The 19788-nt window shown below is 43.0% G+C and overlaps 2 protein-coding genes across 2 annotated transcripts; one reads left to right on the top strand and one right to left on the bottom strand.

The window, feature by feature from the left end:
• Nucleotides 1–4439: 4439 nt before the first annotated feature.
• Nucleotides 4440–15702, bottom strand: LOC149079906 (uncharacterized). Its single transcript, XM_089238686.1, has 2 exons — nt 15422–15702; nt 4440–8393 (listed from the first exon to the last, which is right to left on the bottom strand). Exons 1-2 carry the CDS (start codon nt 15647–15649, stop codon nt 4644–4646), a joined length of 3978 nt encoding a protein of 1325 aa, XP_089094812.1. The 5' UTR covers nt 15650–15702; the 3' UTR covers nt 4440–4643.
• Nucleotides 15616–18980, top strand: LOC149079905 (uncharacterized). Its single transcript, XM_089238687.1, has 2 exons — nt 15616–16274; nt 16885–18980. Exon 2 carries the CDS (start codon nt 16889–16891, stop codon nt 18290–18292), a length of 1404 nt encoding a protein of 467 aa, XP_089094813.1. The 5' UTR covers nt 15616–16274; nt 16885–16888; the 3' UTR covers nt 18293–18980.
• The last annotated feature ends 808 nt before the right edge of the window (nt 18981–19788 follow it).

The raw sequence follows: 19788 nt of genomic DNA, 5'->3' as shown, positions 1-19788 counted from the left end.
CAATTAAAAACCGGATTTCTAATAAGGCATCGGTTTTCAACCTTTTCTGACTCGCGAAGACCTTTTCAGTGTATAATTTCTATGTCGGAGCCCTCAAGGAACCCTTTTTAGCGTATAATTTATATGGAGGAACCCATTCTTCCTTTTTTTTGTTCATTTATCAAATTTACTGATTTTATTTTTCCCGAGCGGTTGTGGGGGTCCTAGGAAGCTCAGATGGAGCCCCAAGGGCTTTGCGAAGCACCGGGTTCGAAACCACTGTTCTAAGGAATCGATTTCGAAGTTTTCCAGGTATAGACAGTCGAATCCCGTTATAACGAACTCCAAAAGACCGGTGAAATCACTTCCTTATCACGAAATTTCGTTATAAAGGAATCCCAGGTGTTTGCATTGTAATATGTAAACTTAGAAGAGGGATTAGAAAAGTGATCGTTAAAACGAGATTTTCACTATAACGGTATTCGTTAAGAGGGGGATTTGACTGTAGTTCAAGTGAGTTAACGAAGGCCTACGAATGATAATTGTCTGAAAAGTAATGATGAAATTCTCTTATAGATTTTTAGGTGGCGAGGTTCAGCCAAAATTATACAAAACTAAAAATTTATATCGTTATCTTCTATATTTAGAGTTATTTTCATTAAAATTAATTTTTAGGGAAAAATACGGCGTATATTTGTCACATGTATGCAGCATATATTATCCCGCATACGCAGAAAACACTGATCATTTGTTTAATGAAAATGCCCTGCTGTAAATAAGATACAGCAATGCTTAAACCTTTAAGCAGCACAGCAGAAACCGCCAAACCCCTACAAATGCTATATCCATGGCCCCCACATCCTGGAGCGGGGCCCACAGGCTGAGATTTTTGCGGGCCCTCGGTTAGACCTTTCACGGGCCCCTTCTGTAGTTAATTTATAACATGAAAAAGCAAAAAATGACGAGAACTGCCCAGGGCTACAGCCCTGGGAAGTTGTTTTTCTGACGCTTTTTAGCGGGTGAAAATTAAGGGATTGGGATATATAATATATGGAAAAGTGTTCAGTTGAGAAATCAACTTCACAAAAATAATTTAGCTCTTTAATGTTTAAATATGAGGACTATAAGGAGGCGAGATATCTTGCTGCATATTATATATATATATTTTTGGACATATTTGAAATCCATATTTTTTATGAGCATTTTTTAAGCCAACTTTCGGCACTTCGCCTTTTGTAGCCTTTGTATCTTTAACAAAAAAACTGCACTATACGGTGAAAAGAATTTTTTTATGTATGGGTAACAGAGGCGAATTTAACAGTGGGTGCACCGGACGCCTCGACTTCAAAAGGACCCAGAAAAAACCGAATTTTACACTTTTCTCTAATTTAAGGGACCTAATATTTTCTTTTACGCCAGGAGCCTCGACCGACTTTAATCCGCCACTGATGAGTGTGTGTGCATCTGTATTATATTGCTTTTTGAATAATGTTAATTTAAATAATTCCTCAATACATCCACTTACTCACACTATAAAAGAATTTATATATATAAACTGAAGAGCCAAAAAAACTGGTAACCTGCCTAATATCGTGTAGGGCCCCCCGCGAGCCCGCAGAAGTGCCGCAACACAACGTGGCATGGACTCAACTAATGTCTGAAGTAGTGCTGGAGGTAATTGACACCATGAATCCTGCAGGGCTGTCCATAAATCCGTAGGAGTAAGAGGGGGTGGAGATCTCTTCTGAACAGCACGTTGCAAGGCATCCCAGATATGTTCAATAATGTTCATGTCTGGGGATTTTGGTGGTCAGCGGAAGTGTCTAAAGTCAGAAGAGTGCCACTTTGTAGCAAGGGGTGTCGCATTGTCCTGCTGAAATTGTCCAAGTCCGTCGGAATGCACAATGGACATGAATGGGTGCAGGTGATCAGACAGGATGCTTACGTACCTGTCACCTGTCAGAGTCGTATCTAGACTTATCAGGGGTCTCATATCACACCAACTGCACACGTCCCATACCATCACAGAGCCTCCACCAGTTTGAACAGTCCCCTGTTGACATGTAGGGTCCATGGATTCATGAGGTTGTCTCCATACCCGTACACGTCCATCAGCTCGAAGCAATTGGAACCGAGACTCGTCATACCAGGCAACGTGTTTCCAGTCCTCAACAGTCCAATGTCGGTGTTGTCGAGCCCAGGCGAGGCGTAAAGCTTTGTGTCGTGCAGACACGAGTGGGCCTTCGGCTCCGAAAGCCCATATCGATGATGTTTCGTTGAATGGTTCGCACGCTTATACTCGTTGATGGCCCAGCATTGAAATCTGCAGCAATTTGCGGAAGGGTTGCACGTCTGTCACGTTTAATGATTCTCGTCAGTCGTCGTTGGTCCCGTTCTTGCATGATCTTTTTCCGGCAGCAGCGATGTCGTAGATTTAATTTTTTACCGGATTCCCGATATTCACGGTACACTCGTGAAATGGTCGTACGTGAAAATCCAAATTTCATCGCTACCTCGGAGATGCTATGTCCCATCTCTCGTGCGCCGACTATAACACCACGTTCAAACTCACTTAAATCTCGATAACCTGCCATTGTAGGAGCAGTAACCGATCTAACAACTATGCCAGACACTTGTTGTGTTATATAGGCGTTGCCGACCGCCGCGCCGTACTCTGATTGGTTCCATATCTCTTTATTTGCATACGCATGCCTGAACCAGTTTTTTTGGCTCTTCAGTGTATTGGTGTTGGTTTTATTCAACCACTTCATTTCAGCGGAGTATGCGGGGATTGAAATCAGTTCTGGATTTAGGCAGGTGCGAAAGGTGCAGCCGCACCAGGCCTCTAAACTTTAGGGGCCGCAAAACGGAATAAAAAGTAATAATTTTAGTAAGTTACATTTTGACTTATTAATAGAGCAATAGCTTGAAATTCCTTTTAGACAGGGAACCCACAGGCCTAGAGTTTTGACTCCCCCCCCCCCCCCCAAAGCCAAAAAGCCCGCAGGTTTTATGCCCTGGGCGCTTGATGAGAAAGAGCGCTAAATTCTCCTTTCAATGACGTATTTAAAACTACATTAAAGAGGGATGCATGCTTGCCCCGGCCGTAGTATTTAAATGCGGCTCTGGGAAGTGATCGTCTAGCTTTGAAAGCCCTTTCGTTTTGGTGGCCTGCGTATAGATATTATAGACATGACTTCATGGCTATGATCATTTGATCATTTTTGTCGCACCACGGTCATTTTCTGCAAACGAGGGCTAATTAGACTGGGACCTACCATTTATTGCCGATTCCGTACTTCAGGCTTGTTTTTATGATCATCGAGAGATTGTGCGCTAATCCTTCGATGGGGGACTTCCTGCGGTAGCAATTTTTTCTTCGGTCATGTCGCCATTTCTGTTGTACCCCTGTGTCTGGAAAGTTTTCTGAAAAGGACGAACTGGGTATCGAATACGCGACACCTTTGGTATTTTAGGCGAGTATCTTATCGATCTGGGCTACCGCGCCCTCTTGGCTGTGCTTTATGGTGAACCATTAGGGCAATTTTTCATGGGCCCTCCTCTATGGTGAATTTACAGGGTGAAGGAGAAAAATAATAAGAATCGTTTCAGGCTGGAGCCATGTCAGCCCATAATAGAGCAGTTAAAGTGCCCGGGCCCACTCATACAAATTACAAATTTTCTTGTTGGGCGGTGGGTACTATTGCCCAAATTTATTGTCAAATAGCTCTTTATTACCATTCTATAGTAATGCACAGTTTGATATAGTCATTCTCGTGTACTAGTGTAAACCTAGAGGAGTAGGGTGATTTTAGCGGTTTTGGTGCACAATAGGACTGCGCATTTGCTGCGCATCAAACAATAGGGCTCCCCACTTGCTGCGCATCAAACAATAGGGCTCCCCACTTGCTGCGCATCAAACAAATGGGTGCTTCGCACTTGTTGAGGCTCGCTAGATGGCGCTTCCTATGACGTCATTCCTAAATTATCGTTCTTGCCTATGATGTCATTCCCAAATTATCGTTTTTCAGGGGGGTCATTCCTAAATTAAACTTTATTTCCCAAGTGATGATTTTTTTCAGGGAACATTCCTAAATTAAACTTTTGAATTCATTTTCTGACTTAGAAAAAATTTGCTCCTAAATTAAACTTTATTTCCTGACTTGTTTTTTTTTTTTTGGAGGGATGCTCCTAAATTTTTTTTTTCCATCCCAAGTGATGAGATTATTTCAAAGAGGGGTCATTCCTAAATTAATCTTTTCTTCCACAAATTATTGTTTTTTTACTGACTTAGTTATTTTTCTAATGATTTTTTTTTTTCATTCCTAAATTAAACTTTTTTTTTCACATATCAAGCTGTAAAATAAAATTCCCTCAAAAAGAAATGTTATTGACTTTTCATCATACTCAAGCTGAAAAAAAAAAATCACACGTAACTCAATTAATGACAGAAGCATTGATGATAAAGAAAATTAAATTTTAATGATACACAAAATAAATGAGAAAAAATATATATACAAGAATAAATGGAAAAAATATATATACAAAATAAATGGAAAAAAATATATACAAAATAAATGGAAAAAAATATATACAAAATAAATGGAAAAATATGTTAAAATAAATGGGAAAAAATATGTACATCAGTGTCCATGTAGCACTGTTCATCGAATGGCATAGTGGCCATACGCATATGTTTTAATGCCATCACCGAGAATATAGCGTTTATCGTCGCGAGGGCACAGCGACGTTTTGCGGAGGGCGACCGTTTGAAGTTTGTGGTTACTGGAGGAGATTTTTAGCATAGTATTTTTGATCGAGGAGTTGTTACGGAGGCAAGCCAGATAATCTTGATGTTTTAGTTGTTTTTTAACAACCGCACGAACGACCCCTTTGGCGGTCTTTTTCTCCGCGACTGCTGTGACCATGCTGTACATTTTTGATCTTAATCCGACGAATTCCACAACGGGTTCGCCGCCGTTCTCGTCCTTCATGACGCCCACCACTTTTTTATTCTGCAGGCTAAACAGAGGATGATCACCGGGGTAATTTGACGTGTCGAATCTGTGGAGCTCCTCCCTCATGTCTTTGTAAATGTCACCGGTTTTTATCTCGTAGAGGAATGAATCTGTATCTGTGAACAAAACTTCCACACTGGGTCCGTATTTTTTCTTCATAAAATTATAATGGAAGTCCGCCATCAAGTGTTTGGACAGGTCCAAAATCGTGACACCGGTATATATGGGCCTGTCCAGATGGATTTTCGTCTTCAACATCTTGATGACGGCTAACTCACCGGTGATTATCCTGAAGCATTCGAATGCCGGGGATGATATTAGCTTCCTCAAGCTCTTCTGATTGTTGGCGAGACGGATGTCGACGTGCTTCCTCAAATTTTCTAGCGATTTCCCGTACACAGCGTTGTTGAGGAGCTTATAGAAGTCCTTTTCGAATTCGCACCGGGCTTGCTTCCTCTTTTCCGTATTGAACGCTATGTACGGGCGTATCCAGGGCTCCTGTGTGAATTCGACTGCACGCCGAACACCCGTCAGCTTCATTCCCAGCGACGTGTATAACTTCAGGCACCGGTAATGGATCACATAGGAAGTTTTGTTCATCAGATTTGGTGAGAGCTTTTTGGATGGTTTATCACCGGGTCTTCTGATGAATGGAGAGAGCATGTCACCAGTAATTTCAATGTTTTCTGCCGCCAAGGGGAAACAATTGTGCTCGTCGTGCAACTTCACCGGGTATTCCATGTCCACTTCTAAAATATACCCCTTGACGGCGTTGTCATCGATGTTGAGAAAATCGATGCTCTCAAGTTCACTGGGGGACAACCATCTGAAGTCTCTCACCGGGAGGGGCTCCATCATACACTTTCCATATAAATTATTCACATCATAGTACATGATATATGATGTAGGTTCACTGGGGTTATAACCGGGTATTAACGGGTTGTTGGCTCGCGCATACCGCTTGGAGATCACTGAGACCCCACCTCGGATACCTTTCTCCATGAAGAGATGCATGTCCGGATCGTTGATCAATTCGAGCTTGACACCGGTCATTCGCAGACATGCGTTCCAGGCCAATCCCGGGGATGTGAACGTATGCACCGGGTCGATCTTGTAGTTTTCTTCGCAGAGTTTTCTAAAACTCTCGAACACATCCCCGAGAAGCAGCACGTCAGTCTTCACGTAGAGGTTGTGGTAATCACCGAGGTTGGAACACCGGAATTCTCTCCAAACGGTATGCGCATATGTATACTCGTCACTGGTTATATGTTGATCCCCCAGAGAGGTGTAAAAGGCCTCTCGTGGGGGCAGCACCGGATCTTCGAACTTCTCAAACGAGTCAACGTACTCGTACGGATAACATCCTTTACGTTGAAGAAGATGACTCGTAGCTCCAAAACATTTCTTCATGTTGTTGAAGTCACCGGGGTTCATCGCTTGCACGAGCGAATCCAACGACGCCGCCAAGAACTGGTTGGAATCCAGGAATCGCAGGCGACCGAGAGAAAAGGAGATAAATTTCTCCATATTCCTCCCGATCACCTGGATCCTGCGATCGGGGTACCGGGAAAGTCCTTGCATCAGGAAATGAGCGTCGTAGTTTTGTAAATTGTGAAATATAACCGGGATGTGACGTCTTAACCTGAGCTGGAGATTGCACTTCTGATGCAGCGCCGCTCTAAAACCACCGGTGATGTGACAGTGGTCACGAACCCTGTCGTCACCGAGTGGGCGGTCGCACACCATACAAGTGGTCGCATTCCCGAATCTCTCTTCATCTTCAGCTGTCATCTGCAGAGGCACCGGGTTGTCGAGCTTGCCCATAACCACTCGTTCTTCTTCGACGAGACACCGGAAGAAGACGTCCACGCAATCTTCACCCCTGTACACTGTGGGCTCTTTCACGTATACACCATCGGGCCCCACGACCGTATACGCGAATCCACAGGGGCGGTGAAGGCTCTTCTGGGTTGTGCTAGAGAGAGACGGGTTCGGCTTACAGCTGTCCACCTTCTCCAAGATCGCCTCAAAGTCCGCATATATGACGTATGGAACGTGCAGCTGGTAATGGTTGTTCTTGAAGAACATCACGTTGTCGTCTACACCGGGATACGTCACTCGTTGCAGACCGTGTGTCTGGCAAAGTGGTTCGTGCGCATTCAGCTGCTCGAGGGAGGAGAAGCGTTGCAAGCAATAATTGCAAAAGTGGGATGCACCTTCATACTTGGTCGTGTAGGAAAGCAAACGAGACATGTTTTGGATGAGGCAGTAGTGCGACGTTGTCTCGTTGCTGATGAACAAGAGGTTGATTGGTGTACCAGACACCACCTCACTAATCCTGAGAGGAAAGACTTCTCCCCCCTCCAACCCAAAGACGTTAATGCGCACTGAATTCGCAGCTTCGAACCGTGGGATTTGTTTAAGTGTCACCGGGTATACTAATTCACTGGTATTCAATTCATTCTCATACTGAATATAGTTGAACACCCTTTCGGGGTTTTGCTTCACCGGGTGTAGGGCAGCCAACACACACCAGAGAAAGCATTTCTCATCATCGTTCTTTACATTTACCACTGCTCTTCTGCTGGCTACCCCCTTTGGCAGCGGAATATAAGTGGCGGCCGCTAGTGGTTGGTATTGCGCCGTGTTTAGCTCAAGCAAGAGCACGCGCTCGAGCACCCAACCACTTCCGCTGCCTTCAAAATCCTCTGTCGCCTGCTTTACCTTTACGAAGGCTATTTGTAGGTGCTCTTCTATCTGGTCGGCGGTTAAAGTGGTGAGCATTTTACTTCGAAGATACCCGTTGCAGAACTCGTCCTCGCCGTCACTTCCTTTCCTGGAAAAAACAGCAGTCGCGACGATGTTCCATTTAAGGGACCTGTGGGTGGTCATGTCCTCCCTCAACAGCCGCGTCAACTCCTCTCTCACGCTGTCGAGGAAGGTGGTCATATCCATTTCGGTGTCTGGGGTGGGGATCAATTCGTGCGTCGACAACATGTCGAGTGCGCGCCTGACTTGCCCTCCTCCTCCTAGCTGTGCTCCTCCTTGGGGTGCTCCAAGCTGCTGCTGTGCCCCATGGCTCGGTGATGGCCGCTGTGGTGGTGCTCCTCCTTGCGCCCACTGTGGGGACGCATCATGCTGGGGTGGTCCTGCTCGGTGATGGCTCGGTGATGGCCTCTGTGGTGGTGCTCCTTGTGCCCACTGTGGGGGCACACCATGCTGGGGTGGCGCACCATGCCCCATGGCACGCTGGTGGCGCATCAAATCGCTCTTGCGGTGAAACGCTGCATCGCACACCAAACACTTGTGGCGACGCTCGCCATGCGTTAGCCTGTGCTGATTCAGATTCCTACGCAAGGAAAACTCCTTGCCGCACGTCTCGCATAGGTGTCGCTCCTGAAAAACAAATAAAAAGGGAATGTAGGACACGTAAGTCTAACACAAGCAATGGATGAGAGGTATAGAAACCCACGTCTTCCCGCTAGTTTCGGTGGCGTATCCGCCCTCAAGCGCGTGCTCAAGTCATCAAAGAAAAAAGAAATCAGAGATTGGTTGGCTGGCGAGAGAGCGTACACGTTACACAGATCCATTAAAAAAGTGTTTCCCCGCAACAAAACAATAGTGGCCGGTCTAAACAGTCAATTTCAAATCGACTTGGTGGACATGCGTAATCTAGCAATTCACAACGATGGTTACAACTATCTTTTAACGTGCATCGACGTCTTTTCCAAGTACGGTTTCGTCGTGCCTCTCAAAAGGAAAACCGGTGACAGCGTGGCCAAAGCTTTAGAAAGCATCTTTCAACAACGTCAACCAGTGGCGCTACAGAGCGATAAGGGGCGCGAATTTATAGCGTCACCAGTCCAGCGCTACCTCAAGCGTCAAGGTGTAAAGTTTTTCACTACGGAGAACGAACAGATAAAGGCCAGCGTGGTGGAAAGATGGAACAGGTCTCTCAGAAACTGGATGTACAAGTACTTCACTGCCAAGAACACGTATCGCTACATCGACATGATCGAAGACCTCGTGTGGAGTTACAATCACAGGTATCACAGGTCTATAAAAATGAGGCCCGTGGACGTGAACCCCGGAAACGAGCCGGAGGTGTGGAACAATCTCTATGGGGATACACCCAAGAAACAAGATTGCAAGTTTAAAGTGGGTGATCACGTGCGCATCACAAGATCAAAACACACCTTCGAGAGGGGGTACGATTCTAATTTCACCGAAGAGATATTCGTGGTGACCGAGTGCGTGAAAAGGGAAATTCCCGTTTACAAGCTCGAGGACCTGATGGGGGAAGAAATCAAGGGCACATTCTACGCTGAAGAGATGGTAGGTGTAAAGATGGGAGAAAAATTTCCGATTGAAAAAGTTTTAAAGAAGAGGAGAAGAAAAGGAATTATTCAATACCTCGTGAAATTTCGGGGGTATCCGAAAAAATTCAACGCGTGGGTGGTCCTATAAAAACCCGGAAACAGTGCGCGCATCTGTCATTTCAGAGATGGCTTCTTTCTATCTCACTCTACCCAGCGATGCTTCCAGAGACTTTTTTCCCGACAACACGCTCTCGAGTTTCGTGGTTAAACTTCCAAACACCCTGGAATTCGAATCCGAGATGGAAGTCGCACTGTCGGAGATAATTTATCCCCATTCATTCCACAACATCACTCAAGAGACAAACACTTTCGAATTCGATGTCGGAAACAAGATAATGAAGACCGGTCGCATAGCCCCGGGTTTCTACGAGACGACCCCCGAACTGATCAAAGCCATATCCACTCAAAATTTTCAAGACAAGATTGGTGTGACGTACAATAAAATCACGAAAAAAGTTAAGGTGAACCTCAAGAAAGACACCAAGCTCAGTCTCAGACACGGTATAGCCGAAAACCTGGGTTTCGAACCCGGCCTGATAGAGGGTCCGACCATAGTCGAGGGTCCTTTCACAGCCGATCCTAAATTAGACTTTCATCTCTTGCACGTGTACTGCAACCTGGTCGAACCTCAGGTCGTGGGTAACACCTACGCCCCGCTACTGAGAATCGTGAAAACTAGCGGTCAGGACGGGGATATCGTCAGCGTGTCTTTCGAACGCGCCCATTACGTGCCGCTGGCCAGAAAGAGTTTCGACATCGTTCACATGTATTTAAGGACGCACATGGGCAAGTTTTTCACATTTCAACGTGGAAAGGTGATAGTGAAACTACACTTTAGACTGCGACATGCATTATAAACCGTACCGGAGCTGTGCCCACAGCATCAACGATTATTATCTCGCTCAGGCTGGAAACGGACTCGGATATTATCAGGGTAGCGCTCTGCAAAGAGGTTATGGCCTCGGATCTATATTCAGCTCTCTCTTCAGATCGGCCGTGCCCCTGTTGAAACGCGGTGCCAAGGCAGTCGGTTCTCAACTGTTGCGCTCTGGTGTGGATTTCGCCAACGACATCGTTCAAGGAAAAGACGCAAAGATCGCAGCTCGCGATCGTGCCAAGGAAGCCGGAAGGTCTCTCACGGATAAGGGGGCCAATAAAATCAAATCCATGCTCGGAGGAAAGAATAAAAGGAAGAGACTCGTCAAGAAAACCGTCAGTAAGAAGAGAGCTAGAAAGCTGTCGACATCCGATATATTCAGCGATGGCTTTAATCCACGAAAATTCTCATGAATGTTTGAAAAGCGAAGCCGATCTGTTCACGGTGCCACCCACGGAAACCTCTATAGAATCAGCCGAATGGGTCCAGTACCATCCCATATCTCAAGTGCGTGATTCGGGGGCCCCCATCGAATTTCACGTGGCCGGTAGTGCCGAAGAATACATAGACCTTTCTGCCACTCAGCTGTATGTCAGAGTAAAGGTGACAAAACCAGAAACCGCCGAAGCCGTATCGACGGCGAATAATTTCTTGCATACCCTTTTCTCTCAGATTGACGTCACGTTGAATGGAAGAACGCTCACAAACTCATCACACACTTATCCGTATCGAGCTTACCTGGAAACACTGCTTAACTACGGATCGGATGCAAAGAGAGGACCCCTGACAGCCGAGGGCTACTACAAGGACACTGCAGGTCACATGTCTGACCTCACCAAGAACGAAGGGGCCAAGAAGAGAGCTAAACTCGCGGAAAATTCTTTTGAAATGATGGGCGTGCCTCACGTCGACATATTCTATCAACCGAAGCTGATGCTCTCTCTCGTGGACTTGAAGATGAGACTGGTTCGATCGAAACCCGAGTTCTTTCTGATCACTGCTGCTCAGGGTTGCGACGTGGTTATCGAGCAAGCGAGTATTTTTGTGCGTAAAGTAAGAATGAATCCTGCTGTGGCTGTAGCGCATGCCATGGCGCTCGAGAAAACAACAGCCAAATATTGCATTAACCGCGTGATATGCAAGGTCTATTCGATATCCATGGGAAGCATGAGTTTCGTGCAAGATAACGTATTTCTGGGTGTCATGCCTAAGCGATTGGTTATGGGCATGGTGGACACGGAAGCATTCAACGGAACGTTCGGTTTGAACCCCTTCGACTTCAAGCACAACAACGTCAACTTTGTTTCTGTTTCTATCGATGGAAGACCCGTCCCCCACACGTCGCTACAACCAGACTTTAGGAACAGACACGTCATCAGAGCCTACAACACACTCTTCGTGGGCACCGGAAGGCCCGGAGAAGATAAAGGATGTGACGTGAGCAGAGAAGAATATGAAGCCGGCGGTTACAGCCTCTTCGCCTTCAACCTGATACCCGACATGAGTGACTGCGGACACGTGCACCTACAAAAGCAGGGTAATCTGCGAGTGGAACTCAAGTTTTCCTCAGCCTTGACCAAGACCGTGTCGGTTATCATATTTGCCGAATTCGAATCGTTGGTGGAAATAACAAAGTCCAGAAGCGTCTTGTGTGACTTTGCGGGATGAACACTAAACAGATAGAGCACGCCCTCTCGACACACCCCCACACTCGAAAGGCTTTCCTAGGTGTTTTTGCGAGTGACAATTTACCCGAAAATGTGATCGCTTATCCCGCTGCACTGGTTGTGAACACGGACAGAGAGAATGAACCCGGAACGCACTGGTTGGCTATTTACATCGAAAACGAAGCGAGAGCTGATTTCTTCGACTCTTACGGGAACCCGCCCACCTATTTCAAGAAGGGACACATAAACAGATTTCTACGACGCTACTCGCGCGTCGACTATAATGACGTCATGTTACAATCAGATAAGACAACCGTGTGCGGTCACTATGTGATTTTTTTTATCTATTCTCGATGTATCGGCAAAAGTATGAATAATATTGTATCGCGTTTTAATATGCAAAACGATATGCGCGTAGCAAGCTTTGTAAAGAAAAATTTTTCTGTTAAATAAAAGAGAAAAAAAATTCATTCATTTGTCATTTACTATGGAACCTTTCAAGCTGACACATCCGAGCACCGTGCTCATTGCCGGACCCACCGGTTCGGGAAAAACATATTTTCTCAGAGAACTATTAAAACACAGAAACGAAATGTTTCGAGAGCCTCGTCCGAAACGAGTTATATGGTTTTACGGCGAATATCAGACTTTGTTCGAAGATATGGAAGACTACGTTGAGTTTCGAGAGGGGAGCAATTTCGAAAGCGTGGAAGAAGACAGCTTGGTGATTTTAGATGACCTCATGAACGAGCTATCGGGCGAGAAAAAATTAGCAAACCTTTTCACAAAGTACAGTCACCACAGAAAATTGACCGTGATTTTCATAGTGCAGAACGTGTTTCACCAGGGGCGGGAAATGAGAAACGTTTCTCTGAACGCGCAATATATGTTTCTATTCAAAAATAGAAGAGATGTCAGTCAGGTGACCCACCTGGGACGTCAGCTGTTTCCCAATAAAATCAAATTTTTCAACGAGGTGTTCGAGGATAGCACGAAAAAACCGTATTCGTATTTAATGGTTGATTTACGACCCGAGACGGAGGAGGAAATGCGCCTGCGCACTAACGTGTTACCTGGGCAGACGCAATATATCTATAAACCCAGGAAATGAAACTTTCCATTTTCGAACATGACGGCTGTGATAGAGGTCGAGGGTTTCCAGCTGTCGGATAGAACATTCATAATCAAGGAGTTGGCGTGGTGTTTCATGCATTCGAGAGAAAATTTTCACTATGTATATAAACCGCCCAAAAAGTTTTCGGAATTATCTCCTAGAGATAGACACCAATGTCTCTACGTCACCAACAACATACACGAAATATCGTGGTCGGCGGGTGATGTACCTTTTGAAATGCTGGAGCAACATTTGCAGCGATTATCAAAAGTCGTATTGTATACGAAAGGCCACGACAAGTGTCGGATGCTACTGCAGCAGTACGGGTTAAAAGTTTATAATCTAGATGCGATTCTCTGCCCCAACATTGTGGACTTGCCAGAAGTGAGCGCGAACTGTTTTCTCCACGAAAACATGATAAAGCACTGCGCGCTGAAGAAGGCTATAGCATATAGCATATGGTTGGAATAAAAACATCGTTATTTTAAAGTATGGCATTGGAGAAGCAACAAGTGCTTCGTCTACTCTCTGCCTGTCCGAGGAATAAACGTAAGGATTTGTTGAAGAAATTACCGAAATCAGCATTAAAGACAGTCTGCGAGTGCTCACTCAATATTTTGAAGGGTGTCATACCGTTATCCTCAAAACAGAAAAATAAACTGAAAAGGCACAGAAATACACTTCGCAAACTCGCCTGCAAAAAGACGCCGCTATACGAGAAAAAGCGCGTGCTGATTCAGAAAGGAGGTTTTTTGTTCCAGTTAATCCCAGCCGCCATACAAACCCTCGCCACTTTGTTCACGAGATAATGGAGCACGCACAGAAATTCGCTCTGGTTCCAGAACAATTGTTATCGCGTCATGTGACCACAAAAGAGCAGCTTTCTGAGTTGGACAACGAGATGTTGAAAATACTGCGAAGCAAGGAGCCCGAAGCTATAAAAATTAAACTCTATCAGAATCTGCTGAACAAGAGAATCAACGTCGCCGAGAACAATCCACCGCGGTTACCAGAACCGAAAATTCAAGAAGTAGAAAAAGAGAAGAAAAAGAAAGTTGACGAATTACCAATAGCTCTGATTTCTGTCCCGAAATCGCAAAGAGGGCACTCAGAAAAAATTATCACGCATATAAATAAGCATCCGAACATATTAAAAATTAATTCTAACGGCTCGATCGTTTATAAGAGCAGACTCATCAAAGGAAGCGACATTCGCGATTTGATATCAAGTGTGGTCGGTCGGAGAAAATCACCCGTGGTGGGTCAAGAAATTTTCCTGAAAGCGCTAGAAGAAACCGGAGCTCCGAGAGATTATATAAAAAACCCATTTTTGAAACATATTTGGTTAGAGCTTTGAAATGCCAACAACAGTGGAAGCCGTGATCTACGATCAAAACAATAGAAAGCAGGGTATCGCATGGAAAACGGATGTACCGTCATTCGATTTACCGAGCTGCTGGTCCTACGAATTGGAGAGTAATGGAGAACTGATAAGACACAAGAGAATGTTCGCCATATTCACGATACTGATTGTTATATTATTTACTCTTATAGCAACAACATATAAAAATCAAATGGACTTTGAAAGATGTAATTCCTCTCTTCCGCTGGGAGGAAATATTTTTCTCACGTATTGTAATAAAACCTACGATATACGCTATTTTAGCGGAAATGCGCCCACTACGAAAGCCGTTAATCTCACCAGTGCGCAAATGTATAAATTGATTCACGAGTCTGCTGATGTACAATTGAATAAAAAAATTTCTATTTGAATTCTTGTGTCGTTTTGAAATTGTTTCGCGACATGAAATTCCCAGATGTTTCGCAGCTCTACCATTAAATAAAGTTTAAATACCTTACATGAAATAAATTTAACTTGAAATAAATTTACGCCTGAGAAATTGTTTCGCGACATGAAATACAACTGAATAATTTTTTTTTCGATGAATGAAAATTTAACTCGCGACATAAATAAATTTGATTTGAAATTAAATTTAACTCGGAATAAAATTTAACTTGTAATGAAATTCCCAGATGTTTCGCAGCTCTACCATTAAATAAAGTTTAAATACCTTACATGAAATAAATTTAACTTGAAATAAATTTACGCCTGAGAAATTGTTTCGCGACATGAAATACAACTGAATAATTTTTTTTTCGATGAATGAAAATTTAACTCGCGACATAAATAAATTTGATTTGAAATTAAATTTAACTCGAAATAAAATTTAACTTGTAATGAAATTCCCAGATGTTTCGCAGCTCTACCATTAAATAAATGAGTTTAAATACCTTACATGAAATAAATTCAACTCGAAATAAAATTTACTCCTGAAAATTAATTTGGAATAAAATTTAACGCGCGATAATTTAAAAAAACAACTAACCTCTTTCTTCTTCTTCTCTGACGGAGCATATCCACTTGGTCCAGCTTCTACTGGCGCAGGACGCTTCAGGCATTGCTGGATGAAATTCTCCTCATCCTCAATCATTAATTTTATATCGCGATCACTAACTAAATCCTCGTTGAGACATTCATTGACGAAATTATCGTCATTTTCCAACAATCTAACTAATTCTTCTTTACTTATACCGAAATCGATAAAACTAGCCATTGCGCGAACGTACGAAGCGAAAGCTAAAAAACTTGATGCTGTCTGGACAAAACTCAAAAACGAAGTGAGAGGATCTGCAAAGAAGATGATACTTTTAATGAGATAAAGGGTTAGGAAGCGATAACGAGTCTCGTGTGCTATGCGTCATTACTCGGGCAGACAGTACTCATATAGTTATCAGTGTCGCGTGCAGAATAATCGAAGCAACGCGAGTGATGCATACTCACGTCAATATCATTATCAGTGATTTATGTAACATTGGATAGTGTATCGTTAGATATTGGTACTGTATCAGTGATGCATGCTCACATGAATATATTGTATCAGTGATTCACGTGAATGAGATAGTGATGCTACTCACATCATTATCAGTGATTCATGTAACATTGGATAGTGTATCATTAGATATTGGTACTGTATCAGTGATGCATGCTCACATGAATATATTGTATTAGTGATTCACGTGAATGAGATAGTGATGCTACTGGGTGCACTTTGAGATTCACAGTATATTCCTATACTTATGCTTATCAACTGCAACTGCAGTATATAAACTGCGGGACAGACACAATTCCTTAACTTAGTTCTCTCGCTCGCTTGGATACACTTCTCTCTCCGCAACTTGGTAAGATTTTTTTTTTCTATGGCTTCTTGCGTGTTAGATTTTGAGGGATTCTTGCTTAAAAGTGGGATATATGTTGTTAAGGAAATGGCTTGCTTTGATTTAAGCACAGGGAGAGTATATCACTCTCTCTACAAGCCGCCATTCTCTAGCAAGGAGCTATCCGAAGAAGATTTCCCACAAATGCTCTGGGTTAGCAGAAATCTTCTTAATATTAGATGGGGGGAAGGGCTTTTCGATTATAATTTAATGAAAATTCATCTCACCACTGTTAATAACAGATATAGTTGCATTTATGTGAACTGCAGGCAAAAAAAAAAATTTCTAGAGCAACGATTCAACCTGGAGACAGTGAAAGTCTTAAACTTCCCAAAATCCTTGACTTCTTGCGGGTTTCACCCTCTGCAAAAAGGGCATTGCGCAAGAAGCAAGGTCGTAGCATGCGCTGAATGGTTAGATGCATAAAAATTTAATTTTGTAAAATAATAATAATAATAAAAATTTAAAAAACTTAAAAAAAAAAAAAACTTCTGTTAAAATATATATTTCGCAATTTTTTTTTTTTTCATCTTGAGAGTTGCGGAGAGAGACTGTATGCGTTGTTTTCATTTAGACAGATGGAAAGCCTCCGCTATGAATACGCTCGGAACGTACTGGATACTTCCGTTGCGATACTACACCAGCTCGAATCTGAAATCGTGTACCGTCCAGCAGAGGAATGCGTCTTCAAGTTTGGCGACAAGACTTATCCGATGCCCAGACAGCATGCTGGGTATGGTGACGCTGGCCTACACTACACCTTTTCCGGAATGACCCTCCAGGCCCAACCGTGGACACCTCTCCTCTTGGATTTGAAAGCCGTGGTCGAGAGCATCTCAGGCCATGACTACAACTTTGTTGTCGTCAACCGATACTCTGATGGAACCAAGAGCATCTCCCCGCATTCCGATGACGAATCACAGCTCGTCAAAGATTACCCCATCGCTTGCCTCTCCCTGGGCGCTGAAAGAAAGCTCGTGTTCTCTCGACGGGGGCACCAATCCGTGGACCGAATCCTGGAACACAACAGCCTGCTGACGATGCTACCTCCAACCAACCAGCTGTGGCGTCACGCGATACCTAAAGACCCAAAAGTAAAAGACGTCCGACTCAGCCTGACGTTCCGGAAAATGGTTTCGAGTAACAAGCGCCCATCACCGAACACTCAACCACCATCGGCTAAGAGATCTCGCAGCAGTGGATTCAATAAGGAAGCGCCGCCTCCCAACATCTTTCACGTGAAGGAGAACTTTTTCGTCAGCGTCGTGATCTTCAGTGGTGAAGTGCGCGTACATATTCGAGAATTTTTCGAACGCGATGGACTCATGCACCCAGCTAAAAATGGAGTGACTCTTTCGCCGTACGTGTGGGAATGTTTGAGAACCGAATTCTCTCGTCGTACTATGCTGCAACGCGTTGATAGAACTTTCCTAGTGTCGGAGAACCTGATCGTGGACTACAGCGGTGATGATGTGCTAATTCAAACTCTACATCGCGGGGACAACAAAATTTTCAAGTGCTCCGAAAACCCCCTCAAAATGACTTTCCAGGCAATCGAGGCACTCTTCTGGAGCGAGGATGATAAACCACTTCATACCGTGATCAGTGAGCTCGTGCAGAAAACGCTCTGCTTGGACTATCTGAAAGTGTGTGTGCGCGAAAACCAAACTAAAGGAACGAGTTCTATGGATATCACCGACATTTTGGCTAAATTGGTGAGTGAAAAACTTTTTGCTAGCATCGAAAAAATTGTTGACTGCCATGGGTGTTCCATGGGATATGCTAATCAGTTGGGTCATGAATGTCTGCAGTTGAATGATAATTTAATGTTTTATAAATATTTTGATCATGCTTTAACCCTGATTGACTTTCGCGAAGTCGCTAAAACTCTGGCGGAAAATTACGATGTAGCGGAAAAATGTTTTAATGCGATTGATTTTGATGTTTTGAAATCTAAGATAGAAGAAATTTATTTGAAATAAATGAAAATCATATAAAATGACTTTGTATTTTATTGCTCCTTTGGTTTATTTTTACTTTTCAGCTTGGACATACAAAAGTTTATTTGTGACTTGAAAAAAATTTTATTTTAAAATTAATGAAACGATTCATCTTTGTTTAGTTTAGAAAATAAAGTTTAATTTAGGAATGAAAAAATCATCAGAAAATAAAGTTTAATGTAGGAAAGATCCCCAAGTTAGAAAAAAAAAAAAAAGTCTGAAATTAAACGATAATTTGGGAAAGATCCTTCTCTTTGGTGATATCTTCGAAGTGACGTTATGGGAAAATCTTGGGATAGAAAAAAATTAAGTTAGAAAATGCATCCCTCCAAAAAATAACAAAGTCAGAAAATAAAGTTTAATTTAGGAATGACCCCTCTTTGAAATAATCTCATCACTTGGGAAGTCAGAAAATAAACGATAATTTGGGAAAGAGTTGAAAGAACGGTAATGAACTTTAAATTTCCCAGGGTGTTGAGAAAAAAAAAAAAAACCAAGTCAGAAAATAAAGTTTAATTTAGGAGCAAATTTTTTCTAAGTCAGAAAATGAATTCAAAAGTTTAATTTAGGAATGAAAAAAAAAATCATTAGAAAAATAACTAAGTCAGTAAAAAAACAATAATTTGTGGAAGAAAAGATTAATTTAGGAATGATCCCTCTTTGAAATAATCTCATCACTTGGGATGGAAAAAAAAAATTTAGGAGCATCCCTCCAAAAAAAAAAAAACAAGTCAGGAAATAAAGTTTAATTTAGGAGCAAATTTTTTCTAAGTCAGAAAATGAATTCAAAAGTTTAATTTAGGAATGTTCCCTGAAAAAAATCATCACTTGGGAAATAAAGTTTAATTTAGGAATGACCCCCCTGAAAAACGATAATTTGGGAATGACATCATAGGCAAGAACGATAATTTAGGAATGACGTCATAGGAAGCGCCATCTAGCGAGCCTCAACAAGTGCGAAGCACCCATTTGTTTGATGCGCAGCAAGTGGGGAGCCCTATTGTTTGATGCGCAGCAAGTGGGGAGCCCTATTGTTTGATGCGCAGCAAATGCGCAGTCCTATTGTGCACCAAAACCGCTAAAATCACCCTACTAGGGTGATTTTAGCACTCAATTGTGGCACATTTTGTTGTGTAGGTGAAACAACAGTTTGCATAACAAAGTAGTTGGGCACATACTTATTCTAGGTTTTGTGACTCTGATGATACCTAATAGCATTCAATTTTCTTCTGTATTTTTAGGGATGCAGAGGCACAAACAATATTTACAATGCTCAAGTAAAGAGCTAGAAATGAAAGTGCTTCATTTTTGTCAAAAACGATTACACTAGCATTGACCACTAAAATTTAAACAAATCCTTTTCAAAAAGGATGGACAACACCGTCAAACCATCTGGTCCACCTTGACTTATTTATATCGGACCTTGTAATTTCCACATTTTGCTTATGGAAGTGGTATTGAAAGAGCATCATTCTTGA

Source organism: Pholcus phalangioides, unplaced genomic scaffold, assembly GCF_987345545.1.
Source record: "Pholcus phalangioides strain wild (caught in Gottingen) unplaced genomic scaffold, Ppha-v1.0 ptg000011l_1, whole genome shotgun sequence".
NCBI lineage: Eukaryota > Metazoa > Arthropoda > Arachnida > Araneae > Pholcidae > Pholcus > Pholcus phalangioides.
Note: the sequence above shows the minus strand (reverse complement) of the source record. Positions and strands in the feature narration are given on the sequence as shown.